This window comes from Setaria viridis, chromosome 1, assembly GCF_005286985.2.
Source record: "Setaria viridis chromosome 1, Setaria_viridis_v4.0, whole genome shotgun sequence".
Classification (NCBI taxonomy): domain Eukaryota; kingdom Viridiplantae; phylum Streptophyta; class Magnoliopsida; order Poales; family Poaceae; genus Setaria; species Setaria viridis.
This window is the reverse complement of record NC_048263.2, coordinates 34,983,690-35,002,572: the sequence shown is the minus strand read 5'-3', so window position 1 is coordinate 35,002,572 and position 18,883 is coordinate 34,983,690. Positions and strand designations below refer to the sequence as shown.

General features: G+C 41.9%; 3 protein-coding genes across 5 annotated transcripts; 2 read left to right on the top strand and 1 right to left on the bottom strand.

Moving 5' to 3' along the window:
* Window positions 1-726: 726 nt before the first annotated feature.
* On the bottom strand, window positions 727-9,283 carry LOC117845890 (uncharacterized). Its single transcript, XM_034727001.2, has 7 exons — window positions 8,967-9,283; window positions 8,767-8,872; window positions 4,092-4,219; window positions 2,795-4,002; window positions 2,629-2,697; window positions 1,236-2,338; window positions 727-1,136 (listed from the first exon to the last, which is right to left on the bottom strand). Exons 4-7 carry the CDS (start codon window positions 2,901-2,903, stop codon window positions 921-923), a joined length of 1,497 nt encoding a protein of 498 aa, XP_034582892.1. The 5' UTR covers window positions 2,904-4,002; window positions 4,092-4,219; window positions 8,767-8,872; window positions 8,967-9,283; the 3' UTR covers window positions 727-920.
* Window positions 4,804-8,398, top strand: LOC117845980 (transcription factor EAT1). 3 transcript variants are annotated; one of them, XM_034727245.2, is made up of 4 exons: window positions 4,804-5,031; window positions 5,787-6,726; window positions 7,672-8,091; window positions 8,202-8,398. In XM_034727245.2, exons 2-4 carry the CDS (start codon window positions 5,815-5,817, stop codon window positions 8,295-8,297), a joined length of 1,428 nt encoding a protein of 475 aa, XP_034583136.1. In that variant the 5' UTR covers window positions 4,804-5,031; window positions 5,787-5,814; the 3' UTR covers window positions 8,298-8,398. The 3 variants fall into 3 exon arrangements, with proteins under 3 accessions (XP_034583136.1, XP_034583068.1, XP_034583002.1); XM_034727177.2 differs by lacking the exon at window positions 4,804-5,031 and adding an exon at window positions 5,337-5,582; XM_034727111.2 differs by lacking the exon at window positions 4,804-5,031 and having other exon boundaries at window positions 5,720-6,726.
* A 2,728-nt stretch (window positions 9,284-12,011) lies between the features above and the next one.
* LOC117834265 (uncharacterized) lies at window positions 12,012-18,277 on the top strand. Its single transcript, XM_034713883.2, has 4 exons — window positions 12,012-12,241; window positions 14,048-14,277; window positions 14,390-15,070; window positions 16,280-18,277. The coding sequence occupies exons 1-4, from the start codon at window positions 12,027-12,029 to the stop codon at window positions 17,626-17,628; spliced, it is 2,475 nt and encodes an 824-aa protein (XP_034569774.1). The 5' UTR covers window positions 12,012-12,026; the 3' UTR covers window positions 17,629-18,277.
* Window positions 18,278-18,883: the final 606 nt, after the last annotated feature.

Below are 18,883 nucleotides of genomic sequence, written 5' to 3'. Positions count from 1 at the left end.
GCCTCGATTCACGCTGGCAGCTGCCTTCAGCACGCTCGCCACTCCTTCATTTGCCTCAGCACGATCTCCCATAGCACGCTCGCTCCTTCATCTTCCTCTCCACGCTCAACTCGCTATTAGAGTTCGTTGCTGTTCCTTGCCGCCACGAATGGATCACTCGCGCCGCACGCTCGCCATGACGCTCGCCACACGCTCGCCGGAAGCGCGCCGCGCGCTCGCCGCTCGCTCGCCTGTACGCTCGTCGCAGGGCGCTCGCCGCGTGCTCGCTGCTCGCCGCGCGCTCGCCGCTCGCCGCGCGCTCGCCGCTCGCCGCGCGCTCGCCGTCACGGCCTCGTCGGAGTCCGTTGCGGAGGAGGTGCTCGCCGTCGCGGCCTTGTCGGTGTTCGCGGACGTCGAAGAGGTGCCGGACTCCGTCGAGCAGGTCGCGGCCTCGTCGGTGTTCGCGGACTCGGATGAGACGTTCGTGGACGTCGAAGAGGTGCCGGACTCCGTCGAGCAGGTCGCGGCCTCTGTCGACATGGTTGCAGACTCAGTCGACATGGTGCCCGACTCCGTCGAGTCTCTATGCCCTCGCTGTGGCACGTTCCACGCTGGCGGTGTCTTCGGAGAAGCTTGCTACCAAGCTCGCCGGAACGCACGCAGGTGTGGCCGTTGTGGACTTCTACACGAAGATTACGATATGCTAGTAAAGTGGTTCCATCTAATGGACAAATTCGATTGCGAGTTCTATATTCCTGATGTGGCCAAACTTGAAATGGATGGTACTAGAATCAAGTTGACTGATGACGTTTTGAAGAAGGTGGAAGAGCATATTAAGAAGCAGCAAACAAAGAGCACTAAGGTACAGTACAGCATCTCTCAATTTGGCCATTGCAAACCTAAGATACACTCATCTAATAATTTGCATAAACTTGCATCTTCTAATTTGTTACAGGAAGACTAGCAAGTGATTCGGCTAGCAATGAAGCTTCACAAGGGATTTGCAATGGCAGCCTCTTTTCCCTCTCTAGTGCTTGTTTGTTCATGTGACGAATCTTGATTTTGTTGCAACCTTTTACCTTCATTGCTTCCTTCAAAACAGTTTGTAGTGTGACAAAGATCCTATTTGCTTTCTTTGGACAGTACTCCAAAAATGCCTACAAAAAACAGATTGTAGTGAGTAGAGTACTTTAGTTGTTCAAGATCAATTTAGTTGTTCAAGATCAATTTAATCAATCGAATGGATGATCATTTACCTCTTGCACTGCTGGAATTAGATCTTTAATTGTTTTAGCATCTTTCTTGTATTGAATGGCTTGAATAGCTCGAAAAAACCCCAAATCTAGAATGTTAAAATCTGGAGAATTGGGTGGTTGACATATAAGTCTAATGTCAAACCCATCTTGCTTTGCAACCGCACAAAAATGAGGATCATCAACTTTTAAATGAGATGGAGCATTATCTTGTTGAATGGATATTGGCTTGTTGACATCTTCTCTTGGCCACTTTGCTCTAATTGCGGGCAACACTCTATTTATCATGAAATCTCTTATCACATCCCTTGTGATTGATTGAATTGGTTTGATTACTTCCTCTCCACGAAGACGGTTGTGGCTTCCTCTAATAGCTTGTTCAAAATTGACTAGTGGAAAGCAACCTATTTTGCCATCAAACACACATACTCCATTTCTAAATCGTGGCCGAGCACATACACATAAGAACATGATCCTAGGGATGTAGTTCTTGTTCTTGCAAAGGCGGTGTGGTTCATCTTCCTCGGGTAGCAAGTAGTACCTCTCTGATTTTTGAGTGAGGTAGAACCACTTCTCATCAATAAACACAAAGTCAAACAAATCCTTGAACTTTGGATCATCAAGCAAACCTTGATCAATCATGTCAATGCACCACTTCAACCTAGTCTTCTTGTTATCATCAGTGAGGTAAGGTTTGATGCTACTAGAGTGGCGCCTAATGAAACCCCTTTTCAAATACCTTTGTATCCTAGATTTGCTAATACCAAGTTTACTAGACACATCTTCTATGGTCATCCTTTGCTTGAGAGGAATATCCCGCAACTTTTCCAAATCTAGAGGGATTGCTTTGCGGCCACTTCTACCTTTCTTTAGATTAGGAACCACGACCGGAATGTTTTGAGAAAGTTTGTTTTTACCTTGCCTCCATATGCGCTGAACTGATCTAATTTTTACTCCAAATTGGTTAGATACAATTGTTGTATCATGGTTGCCTAGTTTCCCATTTTTGCTTCTCATCAACAATGCTTGATACACTTGTTGTCTAACACGATCAGAATAGTCATTCTTCGGTTGGTGTAGTGGAACGGGAGCATCACCATCTTGTTCTAGCAAAACGAAAAAACAAGCTTTTTAATAGTGCAAAGTAGTCACGGCATGATGTAGTTAAAGGAAAAAACCAATCATTTTAATAATGATAACAACAAGCTTATTTACAGTCCAAAGTAGTCACGACATGATGTAATTATAGGGGGAAAAAATAATCATTTGCATGGGTTGCTGTTCATATAAATGAGAAAGGTTGCCGTGTAGGCACGGCATGACTAGTAAAAAAACAGATCCAAATTAGGCACGACATGACTAGTAAAACAAAAAAACCAAAGTGAGAGGACTGTACCAGTGAGGTTTTGTACGTAATCAAAGTCAACAGCTCCAAATTCATCTAATGGTAAGTTCAAATCTATTCCTGTTGAAAAGGAAAGACCGCACTTAGAAAGGAAAATAATTTGCATGGGGTGCATTTCATATAAATGAGAAAGAACAAACTGAGAAAGACACATTACCGTGGTTCTCATCTTCCAAAACTAGCTCGTTGAGATCGATGGGAAGGTTGCCGTCGTCATCTTCTTCCAAACGAACGTTTAGATCAAAGGCAGGGAAAAAAGCACTCATTGCTCGGTTAAGTGGACAGAGAAGATGGCAAGAATAGATGGTTGAGAAAGAAGGAAAGAGAGACGTTTAAGCAAGCAAGCAAATGGCGTGGAGAAGAGAGAAAGCAAGTTGCCGCATAAATAAGCCAGTGGCGTGGAGTACAGGCAGCTCAAACGTCGGTCTTCTTATTCCAAACGAGCGCGAACCATCAGCTATCCGAGCGCGCAGGCAACAAACGAAAATGAAACAAGTGCCAAACGAAAATAAAACAATTGCCCCGCACGCATGCAAGACTGCTGTCCGCGCCACGCAGGGCGAACAGTGCCATGCAGCGGACCATCGCCATGCAAAATGAAGTGGGCAACAAAAAAGGTGGGAATGCAGTCGCCGAGCAAAACTGCTGTCCGCGCGCGCCACGCAGGGCGAACAGTGCCATGCAGCGGACCATCGCCATGCAAGATGAAGTGGGCAATGCAGCGGACCATCGCCATGCAAAATGAAGTGGGCAACAAAAAAGGTGGGAATGCAGTCGCCGAGCAAAACTGCTGTCCGCACGCCACGCAGGGCGAACAGTGCCATGCAGCGGACATGAAGTGGGCAACAAAAAAGGTGGGGCAGCCGGGATTCGAACCTGGGGCGCAGCAATGCAGGCTCCACGCACTAGCCAGTTGAGCTGGTTAACTTTCTCGTACAGAGAGCAAGTGCAACCATATTTATTAGAGGCAAATAAGGAAAACTAACCCCTAATTAATCACTCCTTGGTTACCACAATCCTGTCCTAAACGTCAGGTTTTTTGGGTATGGAGGGAGTAGGCAATACTCTTATATTTGAAGGGAAAAAAAACTTATGCTATGTCCATGTACAATTTCAAAGCCCTGTATTCGAAAACAAGTTGCTGACACCAAATTCCAGGCAAATCTTGGTCATTTTTATTCATAAGAAATTCTGTCAGATGGGGAAATGTGATGCCAAATAATACTGGCAGGAGCTCACGCACAAAATTCAGGCTGTTTGAAATAATAAGTTCACTTAAAAAATGAGTTCTGTTAAAAACTTGGCGTGGCCCTTGAACTCTCCAAAATCAATGTACCCAACCATCCATCCATTCAGTTACTCCACCTGATCCAAACAGAAAACACTGTCAGAAAAGGGGATCGACCACTTTAAGACTTTGGTACTGACAGCGAGAGACGACTAATTCAGCTTACCACATCTTGCAATCACCTCCCGAGTTGGCACAAGGTGTTAATAGCTGCTTCACATCTCACTAGTTTCAACTTCCAGCTTGATTCACAGATGCTTGTGTCCTATTGTTCAGTCTTATTGTAATACAGTTCTGCAAAAGAATAAAAAATGCTAGTTTAGTAAACCAACCGTAGTTACGTATTCATTGCCAAGCATTTTTCACATCTCCAAGAAAGTGACGTCCAGAATCAGCATTCTAGCTGTCTAATCCATGTTCCGCCTTTGTTACAACATGCAGTTTATCATGGCTAGCACCCATGAACAGATTCAAAGATGGTTGTAACATCCATCACCAAAGGTACAAAGCTAAGCGCAGATACAAGCATGGCAGATGAGGTCCATTACTCTACTCCTGTTTTCTGAAAGGTAGCCCTTCCCGCTTGATTAGGTTCTATGCACTGATGTAAGCTTATCACTACCTTTGCCATTGTCGGTTGTTTCAGGTAGTTGGACTCGTCCTTGTAGTATCTGAAAGCACACTACAGCATAATGTTCATAAAATGCGGAAGAATGGAGAAGGCATGACTTGCATTTCCCAACTTCCTATGGCATGAGTAACAGCAAAGATGCCCAGTTCAAAGAGTGTGAGTTTTCTGTCCTTCCCATGGCCATTCTTAATGATAATGATCTGAAGCCCTTCACTTTGAACTCTTAGAATGTTCAAGAGAAACTTTCAGGAAATGATTGGTGTTGATATCGACATATTCTGTTATTTGTTCATCAATTTTACGTGACAACCAAATTTCCGTCCTAGCGCCTCCACATGCTAATTACATTTTGCCTATTACTATGACCTTGTGTATGTATATATATAATTGGCAGGACGCTACTTCATAAAGATGGTTTTCAGCAACTAATCTCTGAACACTGTTTCCTCCATCTGATCTCTCAAAATAATCTTTGGTATTATTCTCCTCTCTTTACTTTCAGTTTTAGTGCTACTGGCAGGATGCAAATGCTAGATTGAATCTGTCTGTTTCTTTATACCAACCTGAAGAAACAGTGTGTGAATCTAAAGAATGGAAATGTTTTGCTTACATCATAAGTATTGTCTTTGAGCATCAAAAACACCACCTTTTCAACTATTGGACTTGTAGTGCTTTGTTTAGGAGATGGAATTGCAAGAAGGTAAAGGGCACTTTGGTCATTGTCTATACTTACACTAGTTGTTCTGCTGATTAATGTTGAGCTTGGTAGTTGAAGCACAAACTAGCAAGAAGCATATTTTTAGGAGTAGGGAGCAAATAAAGACTCAAGGGAGTTTGTTGGGTCTCAAGGAAGCAAAAAGGCTTCCTGTCTCATCCAATGTACTAATAAAACTTCCCCACACGGAAAAGAGAGAGAAACAGATTGCCTAGCTTAAACCTCACGTATTCTCTTCCCCTCAAACAATCAACCAACTAAGCCAGCTGCAATCCTCTCTGCCTAATCCAGTCTATCACTGTTTCATACAGGTTGAGCCTTCTTTGTCCTGAATACATGCGATGCACCCCTTTTTTTGTCCATTTCAGATTGAAACAAATTCACTTCCAGCATGATACTGCTTTATTTGTTAATCAGTTTCATCTTTTGCATCTGTTTCTTTTTTTTTTTTTGCTACTCTAGAATCTAGATGCTTATGTGGTGCTCACTAGTTCCTATATGCTGTCCTTTTTTAGATATTCAAAGAAGGTAGCTGGAGCCAATATGATTGCTGGAGGAGGTTATTTTGATGGTTCCCATGATCATATTCTCATGGAAGGATCAATGATACATGATTCTTCCCAATCCTCCATCTATGACAATACAAATGCCGAACAGCAGAACTTCATCGGACTTGCCCCCTTTTCCATAGAAGACCACTCCAGTCCAGCCAACCTTACCTCTGAGCCTGCAAGGGTGATTGACCATATTCAACACCAACTTGGGATTGGCGAGGAGCAGGACCACAGTAGCCACATGATACACGAAGTGCCTCCAGTAGAAACTGCAAATTTGGTTCCTGCTATCTATGGTGTCCAAGATCATATCATCAGCCACCAGATAGGAGAAGGTCCACATAACATAACTGTGGAACAACAGATCCTGGACTATGATGCTGCTTCATATCAAAATGGCGCTTATGCAGCTGGACATGATCTTCTAAATTCTCTACATATCCAAAGGTGCAGTTTGACTCCTGAATTTCCTTCAACAGAACATTTCTTTGGTGGTCCAGAGCAGAACACGGTCAATCATTTGGACATGAACAATGACCTTCCAGGAGCAGCAATTCATGAAAGTGGAATAATGTTCAGCGATTCAACTCTACCGTCAAGTTACCATGCTACTCAATCTCATATGTTGAAGGATCTCTATCATTCACTGCCACAAAACTACGGGTTATTTACCAGTGATGACGAGAGAGATGGAATGATTGGGATACCAGGGGTCTCAGGAAATACTTTCCAGGAGATAGATGGGAGGCAGTTCGAAAATTCAATACTGGGGAGTAGAAGACAGAAAGGTGGGTTAGGCAAGGGCAAGGGGAAAGCTAACTTCGCAACTGAAAGAGAGAGGAGGGAGCAGCTAAATGTGAAGTATGGGGCTTTAAGATCACTGTTCCCAAACCCTACTAAGGTTTGTCTAAATCATCTTTCCACGTACAAATTTCTTAATTGTTTCTCACATTACAGAAAACTCATTTTGGAAGTCACATGGATTTTCTAGAATTTTTGGTACGTTCTATTGGTTCAGGGTATAGTGAAATTTCTGCATATATCCATCCAGATTTTTTCCCTAGAAAAACAAACTCAAACAAACATGCATGGTAAAAAAACTTTATTAAAGATGTTTTCATCATTAGCAAACTACTCCTATAGAGCCCTACTCTTTGTGCGCACACCACCTGATATAGGTTTATCAAGAAACAAAGCTAAGCGTGTCAAGAAACAAAGCTAAGTGGTATTAGTTCTTCAAGTATGTTGAGGAAGGTAGATCATGGAATTTATGTTGGGCAATTATTCAAGTGTTTTGCATGTATTAAGTGGCCCGATTCAAGTAAATTGACTTCTTAAATATAAACATCCAACAAAATAGAATGCAATTCTACAGTTAGCGCACATATGAGTAATTTCCATTGCAGGAAACTTAAGACTAATTATGACACACAACAAAATGTTGTTTTTCTTCGCTAAGGGGTTGTTAGGATAGTTAGTTTTAGGAAAACCAGTTTCCATTAGATTAGCTTTTCTGCTAACAGCCAAAAACGTTATCTGTTTAGTGAGCATAAAACTAGGATAGCAATAACCAGTTTCCTATAAACGTGAAACAGTGAGTTTTATGAAAAAGGACTCTGCATTGTTTTTTTCTCAAAATAGAACACCAGATGAATAATACTCATTTTTTTTACCAGACAGGATTTTCTATAACCATGATCTTAAAACTGATTCTCTGGAAACTAATCATGAAACACATTTTACTTAAACTGGGCTCTAAACTCTTCATCCAAACAACCACTAAATTTACATTTCTTATATTCCTAGTGAATGAGATGCTATAAATTGTTGCAAAATTATTCTCCAGAATGACAGGGCCTCTATAGTTGGAGATGCCATTGAATACATCAATGAGCTTAATAGAACACTGAAACAATTGAGGATCCTAATGGAAAAGAAGAGGAACAGCACTGATAGGAGGAAGAAGCTTAAGTTGGATGATGAGGCAGCTGATGATGGGGAAAGCTCTTCAATGCAGCCAGTAAGTGATGACCAAAACAATCAGATGAATGGGCCTATAAGGAGCTCCTGGGTTCAAAGGAGGTCCAAGGAGTGCGATGTTGATGTCCGCATAGTTGATGATGAAATAAACATCAAATTCACTGAGAAGAAGAGGGCCAACTCTTTGCTTTGTGCTGCAAAGGTTCTAGAGGAGTTCCATCTTGAGCTCATCCATGTTGTCGGGGGAATTATAGGAGATCATCATATATTCATGTTTAATACAAAGGTAAACAATAAATTTCTTTACTGAAAGTTGGTTCCTGATCCTTTTCGATGTTCTCATGGCATAAACATTAATTATATTACTTCATAAGTTCAGATCTTGATACTGTGCAGATACCTAAGGGCTCCTCAGTGTATGTGTGCGCGGTGGCTAAGAAGCTCCTGGAAGCTATCGAGATGAAGAACCAGGCTCTTAATATCTTCAACTAGCCATATCCACTGTAATGTTTATTCAGATGACATACCATGCTGGTCTATTGTTTAGCATCTTACGGTGCTGAGTTATCAGAGAAGACTGCAGGAATTGATAAGACTATGTCGTTAATTCTGCTACAAAACTTTGCTGACAACTAGATCATGCTTAACTTCTATAACTTGAATGGTCATGCTGGAATATGTGATGCTTCTGATTTAGCATTTACCGGAATTGCCACCCAACCTTTATTCTGTTGAATCGTTTTTTTTTCTGAACATACATAGCAAGTCCATCCACTACCCAAATTACATATGTCAGGCTCAGGAGTCCAGTGGAATGCATTGTTTACAATGAAACTGCTATTATATCTCAATTCCATAAAAACCCGGTACGAATTCAATGACATAAGACCTAAGATCCATGTAAATTGACTTAGAGCTGTGATACGAAACTGTTGCAGAAATTGCTGGATGAGATCCTTACCGCATAATGCGCAGAACAACTGGGATGGTTTTCTCCTTCAGTCGCTCAATCCATCACGCTCCCGATGCGGACGACGTCTCAGAGGAGATCGATCTAAACGAAACACCTGAACTCATGGAGGAATCAATCAATCGACCAAACAGTATAGGCAAGATTACAAAAGGAGTGGAACCAATTCAGGCAGCCGCGCCCGTCCGTACCGTCGAAATTGCCGTAGTTGCAGAGGACGAACTGGGGGCAGGAGCGGTAGCTGATCCGAACGCCTATCTTTCCCCTCCGCTCTCGGTACCTGATCCAGCACCTCGCCGGTGCCACCACGCCGCCACAGCCGCACCTCACCGCCCTCGTCATCTGGCATGCTGCGTGGTTCTCATCCCGTTGCCGAGCACGCCCCTCGCCCCCGCCGCTTAGGTCGCCGAGCTACAGCAACCGCCCTGTGGCGACTGTCGAGCGCGCGATCGTTGTGCCATGGTCTCTGCCTGATTCTACAGTGCTTAGCCTCTAGGATATTTCGGTGACTGGTCAAATACGATGTCTTCGAACCAAAATCAATAGAGATGGAAGATTTCAAATATGAAAAAAAAATACTGTGCCATTCTTAATTAAGTATTTGTGAAATCAAATGTCAAAGTCTTTCAAGAAGAATTTGACGAACTTTCTGGTAGAGTGAATATAATTTGCACCATTTTTTTAAAAAAATACCCACAAGTCTACCGTCTTAGTTTTTTCGTCTTTGCTTGGAATTAACTGGATGGTTTATAATAATAGTAATAAATTGTGAAAATAAACTTAAGTGAAAGATTCATAAGTCAACATACCAGTATACCACATGCGCGAAGCGCATTCGTGGTGTGACAAACTGGGCAAAGTTCAATGTTGATATTAACTAAATCCATGGCTACTAGTAGAAGGATAGAAATACATGGCTGCTAGTAGGAGGATAGAACCAGAATCACTCATAGAGTTTCTAACAAAAAGATTGTCCCAACGAAAATTGGCTCGATTTGTGGATAGGATGTAGAGAGCTAGAGATAAGAAAATAATATGAATTTGTATTTTTTTTCTAAATTTATTGTATTAAATAATTATATTATTTTTTTATTAGGCTACATGCTCTGTTGGCAGCGAGACGCTCGTGATGAATTCATCAATTTCAAGATTTACTAGTTTCTTCGAAGAGATTTATATGGCTAGTGTGTGTATGGCGTTTATAAAAATAAGCGTGCGTGCGTGTAGGTGGGTGTCTGTGTCTATACTATGTTTTACTAAAAATAGGAGGGAGAGAAAAAATACGATTTAGAGGGAAGAAAGGTGTAAGCATGACATATATTATTTTAGGAAACTAGTATAATCTTCCTAGCGTATGTTTGAAGTACTATTTTCACTTTACAGATGCTTTTATACGGTGACTCTTTACAACGCGGGGAAAAAGCAAGCTACTCCAATTCATATCATGTAACCTTTCAAAACATAGAATTCATGTGGGTTTCTCATTGTCAAATTTAATTGGCTTGTTTCAGGGGGCAAACCAATATGGTACAAAGTAACATGAGTTGGAGGTACACGAGTGATAATGGATACAGTGGCTAACAGTCAAAATCCTCTCGTATCTTTCTATCAACACATTTAGTACTGCATTTGGCATTGATTTTCTTCCTCAAAATCCACAATGAACAAAACCTGATGATCCGAAGTATAATACCACTAGACAGCCAAATGATGCTAGGCTATTGGCTATAGTAAGGTCAATATTTTGTGGTGGGCAGATCTAACGCTAATACCTATGTGCCATCGATGCACTTTATGTACACAACCAATAGATCAAAGAACATAGGCGTATTCCTTCCGTCCCAAATTACTATTCATTTTGAATTTTCTAAATACTTAGTAAAAATTATGTATTTAGAAAAGTTAAAACGAATAGTAATTTGAGACGGAAGAAGTATTAGCAACGCTATCCTATATTCGTACAAGTCAAGGTTTTTAATAGCGAGCTATGCCACTTAGCGGCACCCTCTTTAGAAGCTATAAAAAAGCGGAATATAAAGGTAGCTAATTCATTTAGCGGTTTGGTAAAAATAATAAAAATATTAATTAATTATACACAGATATGAAAACTATGGAAATTTCATGAACACAAATACACATCTTAGAGTCCTCCGAGTACAAGACTCCATGCTATTAATTCACCGTTTTCAATCAATCAACGTACTCAAGTCAACCATTTAACGAGCTCAACCTTGAATCAAAGTTGAGCTGTTGATTGTTGAATGCTTATGAATATGAATGAAGTAAAAAAAAAAAGTACAGAGAGGCAAAAAGATTCCAATGACCTGGGGGAAGGAACGAAAATTTGTCTCGATCAGCAATATCATAGCAGCATGTTCGAGAAAAACGCTATAGGGATTTTTTGAAATAAATAGAGGGATCTTTTTTAGAAAATACATCATCATCCATCAACGAATACGTGGTCACGTACGATTGCATCCTACTCGTACGCGTGTACCACCAGTCCAGCTTGGAAACGGGAAAAAACAAAGCCGTGACGCCTCCCCTCACGTCGTCACCCCACGTGGGCTGTCTACCCCCTTCCCCCGTCGAGCGCCGGTGGTTACGGGCGAGCCCGCCCCGGCTCGGCCCACACGTTTCCCTCCGGGCTCGCGCCGGCCCGTCGGTTACCTTTCCATTTCCCTCCGCGCCGGTTGCCTCCCTGGCACAGTGGCAGCATTTGCCTCGCTCCCCCCCCACCCTCTTTTTCTCTCTCCCACGCGGACCGGACGACCCGAAGTCCCGAAACCAGGAGCCAAACTGCCCCGAAAGAAAAGAAAACCTTTTTATTACACACTTTTTTCTTCACAAAAAGAGAGGGAAATAATATTCCGGGGGCCGCCCGCGCCGGAACCGACCGCTTCACCGGCAGCGAGCCGGAGACCCCGCGGAGCCCCCTACCCCCCGCGCCGGCGGGGGCGGAGGGAGAAGGAGGAGCAGTACAAGGAGAAAGGGGGCTCTGGGAGCCCCGGAGAAGAAGAAGAAGAAGCTTCTAGAAGCTGCCTGAGGCGAGAGAGCCAGAGCGCGCGCCGCGGCCAGCGCGATCTCGGCCGGACAAGTCGCGCGGGGACGGCGCCGGGGAGGGTGCGCCTCTGGACGCCGGCACCCTCCGGGAGTTGAATGGTTGCCAGATCTCGAGGGGGAGGGGAGCTTCTCGAAGCGGGGTGAGGCGGGCGGGGCCGGCCGGCGGTTAGGGTTTGGTGGGAGGCGGGATGGTGGGGAGCTCGGTGGAGGGAGGAGCGGACGGGGATGGGGGCTGCTGCGGCGTCGGGGACACCTCGCCGGGGACCATCGTGTGGGTGCGCCGGAGGAACGGGTCATGGTGGCCTGGCAGGATCCTGGGCCCCGAGGAGCTCCCGCCGTCGCAGATCATGTCGCCGAGGTCGGGCACGCCGGTCAAGCTCCTCGGCCGGGAGGACGCAAGCGTGTAAGCTTCCTCTCCCTTGTTTGCCTTAAGTTTTTTTTAACCCAGAGTCTGTGCTACATTTACATTTTAGACTACCTGTTATTTCTGATCCAGTTGGGATGCTGAATTATTTCTTTGAACGAACTTGGGTGCCTGAGAGAATAGGTGTGCACCAGGACATATGATCTTCCTTGCTTGTAGTCAAGTTCATTGCTAGTTTCTTTCTTGTGTACCTTATTGTTACAAAATTTAGAGCTGTTGTCATAGGACACTGAGTGAGTCCATTTCCTTTCTAAGGTTCAATCTGCTAATTGTCATTTTTTTTCCCTGTCTTGGTCTCTTGGAAAACCTTCCTGGGCGACTTCATGGTATTTTTTGGTTGGGGATATGTAGTGGAAACAATTTGATTTATGAAAGTTTAAGAAGTGGGAAATAATAGCAAATTCAGGATATGCAGTGGGAACAATAGGATATGTATGGAATTGCGGTTGCTCTGTACCCCATGCTTTCTGAAGAACCTGAAATTCCTGGGCATATGTATTATACGGTTGTGATAACATCTATGATCACAGGGTGTAGATATTATGTTGCACAAAGAGTTGTTTCCTTGTGGAATTGAAACAGGTTGTATATAAGATTACAATCCTTACACTTGCTATGTATCGGTGAGTAGACATATCTATTGTGCAATAATATTCTAAGATGCTAAATTTGTTGGTAGATATGGTTTAATGCTTTTCCATGTTAGTTTCCGTATTTTGTTTTGTGAGACAGTACAGATAAAAAAATAGAGTAGGTTGCTTTTGATATCCTGAATGGATAAGCAGTTTGAGGAAGAATAAAAGACATTCACACTCACTAGTTCGAGGAAGGCACCATTCATGATTCGGCTCTTGTGTGGATCCTCTCGTGTGATTTCCTTTGGAATATACGGCAGACATGGTACTGATATAACGCATTTTAAAAAATATCAAATTATAGAATTATTATTCTGTGAGGTGTTGAGGTGTTAATGATTCAAGACTCAAGAGGTTACTATGTATCCTTGATTATACTTATTCTTCCCTTTTTCTTACTTTATTATTACCTCTTATGTTATACTGTCAAAACTTCCTCTCCGCCTCTCCACTTGATCTGTTTTCTTCAATGCTTGTCAGCTAATTTTAAGCATATCCTTTTTAAGACTTGTTCCAGTTGTTTTGCTAGTCAATATCCTTGAACAGTAGATGGGCATGTATTTCGCTTCCATTTCCAATTCCATTTCATTTAAAACCATAATAACAACAAAACATTAGCCCCAAGCAAGATGGGCTAGGCTAGGGGGCTGCTTGGTTTCCGCTCAAGGCTCGCCTCATCTTGCTGGTGCAGCAACGATGTGCTTGCCAGGCGAGCAGATTCGGCTCTCTCGCGCTAGCAAGCCAAACCTTGCCACACGAGCCCCAAGAAAATCTCGCTCAAAATCCAAACGCCTCGCCTCGCTTGCTATCCTGGCTTGGCAAGGCAACACTGTGCGTCTGTGCCTGTCAAAGAAACCAAACACGCCCTAGAGATGAAAACCAACAAGGGCACACAAATAATAAAAGATGGTAACAATGTAAAAATTAGCAATATAATACCAGGAATAATAATATTCATTTCTAGGTGATGATTCTGGCACGTGGAACACTAATTTTCACATGCTCCTATGCAAAGATGATTCCTTGGATACTTGCTGCCTCAAGTCCCTTTCTCTGCTGCTAACTACCTGGTGTACTCGTAATTTCTGAAAATTGCTGTTTCTCACATATTCTTCCTTTTGTATTTACTTGTTATCCTTATGTTTCTTAGGGATTGGTACAACCTTGAGAAATCAAAGCGTGTTAAAGCATTTAGGTGTGGGGAGTTTGATGCCTGTATTGAGAAGGCAGAGGCTACTCAAGGGACTCTTGTGAAGAAAAGAGAAAAATATGCACGGAGAGAGGATGCTATTCTTCATGCCCTTGAATTGGAGAGGAAGCAGCTTGCATCAAAGTATCAGACTCAAGGTTTCAAACCTGAACCAACTGGTAACATTTCTGGTAGGTCCTCTAAGATGACAGTAAAATATTCTTGTTTAAGTTATTACTTGTACATTATGCATGGCCTTCAAGTACGCTGCATCTAAAACTCAGCTATCTTCATGAAATGCAGCTTGTACTAAACACCGCAAAGACCTTGGAAGTACTCGCTACAAGAGCAAAAAGAGCAAGAAACGTAAAGATGCATCTGTTCCTCTCGAAGTAAAGAAAGAAGCAGGCCATTGTTTTGTACATGCTGGTTCAAAGAGAAACTTTTCAGAATGTCTTGCTCAAGGAAATGTTGTAAGTAATCACATGGGTGATTTCTCCCATTTGAGATCCTCTCAGGGAGGTTCAACTTTAGAGAGCAAGGAGAGAAGTACAATTGTGAAGAAGAATAGGTCGGATGGAAGTGATTTTGAAGACTCTTTTGTTTCAAAATCTGATAGGCGTCGACCACTTGCTCATGTTTTGCAGATCAGTGAAAAATCACCTCATCATTTAGAGCAAAATGATGATTATGGGACTTTGTTAATTGGGGAGAATAATGGTCCATCACTTGCCACCTCCAGGGCCAGAAGAAGTAAATATACATATATGGCTAGTGATTCTGGTGAAACTCAGAGTCACAGTGATTTACCTTCTGTACAAATGACTTCTACAGGAGCTGATTTTGAGAATGAAAGCTATCTTCAGCCTGGTTATTTTTCTGAGGAGCAGACTTCTTCTGACTTTGTTGAAAAACAAATAACTGAGTCTTCAGAGAGGGAATGCTCAGAGAGTGAGACTGAAGACGATGCTGAACTTTTGCAAAGTATGTGTATACACCTCACTTTTCTTCTTTCCGATGCTTTCTATGAAGTTTCAACTTGAATTCACGTTACACTGTCAAAAAAATGCTGGGTTATAGCATAGCACTACATACTAAAACATTAGTATTAGTATCACACATACTGCTTTAGTGACACAAATATCATCATAAGGGCTGAAAATTACAATTTCCAGTTGGAATTCATTTTAAACATATCTCCCTTTTTAAATATGGCAAGACAGATGTTTGACTCACCTGGCTGCTGTGGCTTTTGATGGTAGACGTTTCATTTCCCTCGATAAACCACACTTTAAGCTTTTACTTCGCATAAACATGCTTCAGATTGCATTCTCGACTTACCTATATATAGCATGATTGACCGTCATATATATCCCTTTTGACTACTTGAATCATTTGTAAGTATATACATACACAGGACCCCGTTTGACTACTTGTATTATTTATAATACACACACAGGGTTAAGGGTTACGAAGAACTTAATTGCTGTAATTACTTTGTACATGTAGTTGTGATCATTTGTTCAAACCATGGGGAAGGCTGTGTTGGATGATGTTGATGAATAGTTGATTCGTTTTTATGAGGTAAATATGTTAGCAGAGCCGGAACAATTATAGGTATGAGCGATATGATGCCCTCAACATGATGGTTAAAATATTTTTGGGCATGTAAGTTGGAGGAATCAGGAATAGATTAGTCACATTTTATAGTATTGAGACTTCAAAGATGCAATAGTCATTAACTATATTCTGGATCATTAGCGTTTTCGTTAAGTAATTCATCACTTAAAATTATCTGTACTTCTCTGTGTGGGTGTTTCTGAAAATGGTATGTTAGAGGTGAAACAGTAGGTGCAGTTGTATTGCTCCTTACTACTGCATTTTTGGCTTGCATGGTCTTATATCATAATCAGAATATAGCTGAATTAATATAACTTTGTAAAAAAATCATGCAAAACAAGGAACTGGGGCATCCCTGGAGCCTGATTAAATAACGAAAAGGTCGCCAGAAAGCAATAAATAATTACCTGAAATATTTAATGTTACCTTTGTTTAACCTTCTATTTTGCCGCAAGCCCTTTGTTACTGAAATTCATATTATGTTACTAATACAATTTCTTGCATCCTAGTTTTCTGTAGAGGTTTCAGTCTTTTCCTTGTTTGTTGACTTTTGATATGGCAATCTTTTGGCAGATGCAACTGTGATTCTGCCTATAGAGTCATGTGCTCCTGATCCTTACTCCATTCCAGTTTCTGACAAGTTCAGGCATGTGGATTATAATGACAATGAGGCCACCTATTGTACTTATATGTCCCAGTTGAATGAATCAGAGGAAGAGGATGGTTCTTCTGAGCTGGGTGTCTCCCAGTGGCATATGAAAGGTAAACGTAACAGCCGCAATGCAGCAAAGAGATTGGTGGATATGACAGATGGAAATACCTGGTTAGATAAATACAATAGTTCATTGAAAGGGTCTTGGCATAAGACAAATGGTGGAAATCCGAGAAAAGAAAGTATGCAAACCTCTTGTGAGCAGTTTATTGGGCAAAGTTTTTACCAAGTCAAGGAGGAGCCCAATTATGATTCTGATGAAACTGATTTATTTGAGGACACAAGCCATTCAGAGGCTAACTTGTACCGTGGTAAAAACTATCATTCATCCTTGAGAGCCACAAGAGATCTTAACCGGGGCTACAGTTACTTTAATGACTACGAAAATGACTCTTCAAATGTTTCTCCCCTAAACAAGGATGCTGATCGAATATATCGTGTTGATCGAAATGTATATTGGGATGGACCTTCATTTTACCAAAGAAAGTTCACTTCACGATTTGGTGGCATGGGACCAATGTTGTTCGATGTTAACCTGAAAGTTCAGGCCAGCTACCAAGGAGAGCATGTCCCTCTTGTCTCCTTAATGAGCAGACTGAATGGCAAAGCAATTGTTGGACACCCTATCCAAATCGAAATACTTGAAGATGGTTCCACAGATCATCTGGTATTCTGTGGTGACAGTAGTCTGCAAGAGAGCACAACTGCTCCACCTGCTTGGCCAACAGGCAGGAGGACTAACATGCAAAGAGTTCCGCGTTCAAATCCATCAGGAGCATTGTTGGATGGCGATAATGATGGTGGCCTTGCTTATTCTGATTGGGAGATGAAACCAACCTTAAGAAAATACTCATCTTCTTCGAATCACCAGGTCAAGGCAAATAAAAAAAGCAGTTCAAATGCTAGGAGGTCGTCATCTAAGTCCCATAAGAAATCATCCAAGAAAACAAACCTCTCAAGCCAGAAAGTTCGAGCCCTGTCTTCCATTTCCACTGGGAAAAAACATCATGGAGAAGGTAGCCAAGCAAAGGCACATTGGCGCAATGACATATTTGGTGGTTTAATCAAATCAGGGGGAGCAGTTCCTCTAGTGACATGTGTTCCAACAAAGGTTGTGTTCACTAGGATATTGGAAGCAGTTGGCAGGCCACCTCTATCTGTTGCTCACCGTGTTAGAATGGCTAGTCCCTCATTGCGAGATCCACCGTAGGCTTCAACTATAATACTGCATACGGTTGGTGTTGCCAGCCGTAGACCTGCAAGGTACCTGTACATTCCTGTTAATTGAAGAGGCGGACCATTTAATCATCTGGTAACACCTGTGAAGAGTCAGATTGATATGGTTGCGTCATGATAACTTGGAACAGCTGATCTCTTATTACTGTATTAGCAGTGGTGACAACATGTAAAGATCAATAACGCCTGTGTATTTCTGACTGGAGACTGAAATCATGAATGCTTCACAGCAGTCGAGCAGCTGAGCCATTGATTCCATGAGAGGAAGGGGCATTCTTTGGTGTAACTAGCATTTGGTGACAATGTCTTTTGGTTTCTTCACAGCTGTCTCCTGTAAAGTCTAACTTCAGCATTTTAGGTGTCTATTTAGGTAAAACATTTGCATCATCATATCATATATATAGTCTATAGGCCATAGGTTTCCTGATGTCGTGTATAATGCCTCAATTATATCCTGATCTGTCTGTTATTTGTTGTCGAGAAGTAGTTGATTCAACTGTATGTTTAGAAGCATGTGTGTAGTCAATGTAATATATCGGGCAATTACTCAAAAATCCAAATGATGTAACAATCTAGCTGTCCATGTGAAATTTCCTCCATAATCAACAAAAGATTATTCCATACTTCCTTACTGTCGTGTTGATATGAACTACTCCCTCCCTCCGTCCTCGTTTTGGCTTTTTTTAATTTATAAATTTTGTTATGGCTTTTTTAATTTATAAATTTTGTTATATATTTAGATACATCCTAGGTCTACGTGTATAATAATATCTATGAATCTGGAAAAACTAAAATGACCTATAATTATAATTTGAGATGGAGGGAGTACGAAGCAACTGTACCTATTATTCACCGGTATGTATATTATATTAATGGAAATGTTGACGAAGTGAAATGATATTTAAGTTTCGACCACATTACTTCGCGGTTGCTTCAGGAAGATATTCAGCAAAATCAGCTTATGAAGCTCTATTCATTGGTGTCACTCAATTCAGACCTTATGAAATGATTTGGAAGGGATAGGCACTAGGCAAAGTGAAAATTTTTCATGTGACTAGTAGCATACAACATATGTTGGATGGTCGATCGCCTTGCCAAGAGGAATTTACCTCACCCTGAGCGCTGCTCATTGTGTGATCAAGAGGAGGAGATAATTAATCACCTGCTGGTCTCTTGTGTCTTCACCCGTCAAGTATGGTTTAGCATACTTCACAGCGTCGACTTGCAGG

Coding starts and splice junctions, on each gene's coding strand:
- LOC117845890 (XM_034727001.2), bottom strand. CDS start 2,903: ATGAGTGCTTTTTTCCCTGCCTTTGATCTAAACGTTCGTTTGGAAGAA. Junction 2,698..2,794: donor TTTGGAAGATGAGAACCACG/GTAATGTGTCTT, acceptor CCTTTTCAACAG/GAATAGATTTGAACTTACCA. Junction 1,137..1,235: donor TAATTCCAGCAGTGCAAGAG/GTAAATGATCAT, acceptor TGTTTTTTGTAG/GCATTTTTGGAGTACTGTCC.
- LOC117845980 (XM_034727111.2), top strand. CDS start 5,770: ATGCTGTCCTTTTTTAGATATTCAAAGAAGGTAGCTGGAGCCAATATG. Junction 6,727..7,671: donor TGTTCCCAAACCCTACTAAG/GTTTGTCTAAAT, acceptor ATTATTCTCCAG/AATGACAGGGCCTCTATAGT. Junction 8,092..8,201: donor TATTCATGTTTAATACAAAG/GTAAACAATAAA, acceptor GATACTGTGCAG/ATACCTAAGGGCTCCTCAGT.
- LOC117834265 (XM_034713883.2), top strand. CDS start 12,027: ATGGTGGGGAGCTCGGTGGAGGGAGGAGCGGACGGGGATGGGGGCTGC. Junction 14,278..14,389: donor ACCAACTGGTAACATTTCTG/GTAGGTCCTCTA, acceptor CATGAAATGCAG/CTTGTACTAAACACCGCAAA. Junction 15,071..16,279: donor CGATGCTGAACTTTTGCAAA/GTATGTGTATAC, acceptor ATCTTTTGGCAG/ATGCAACTGTGATTCTGCCT.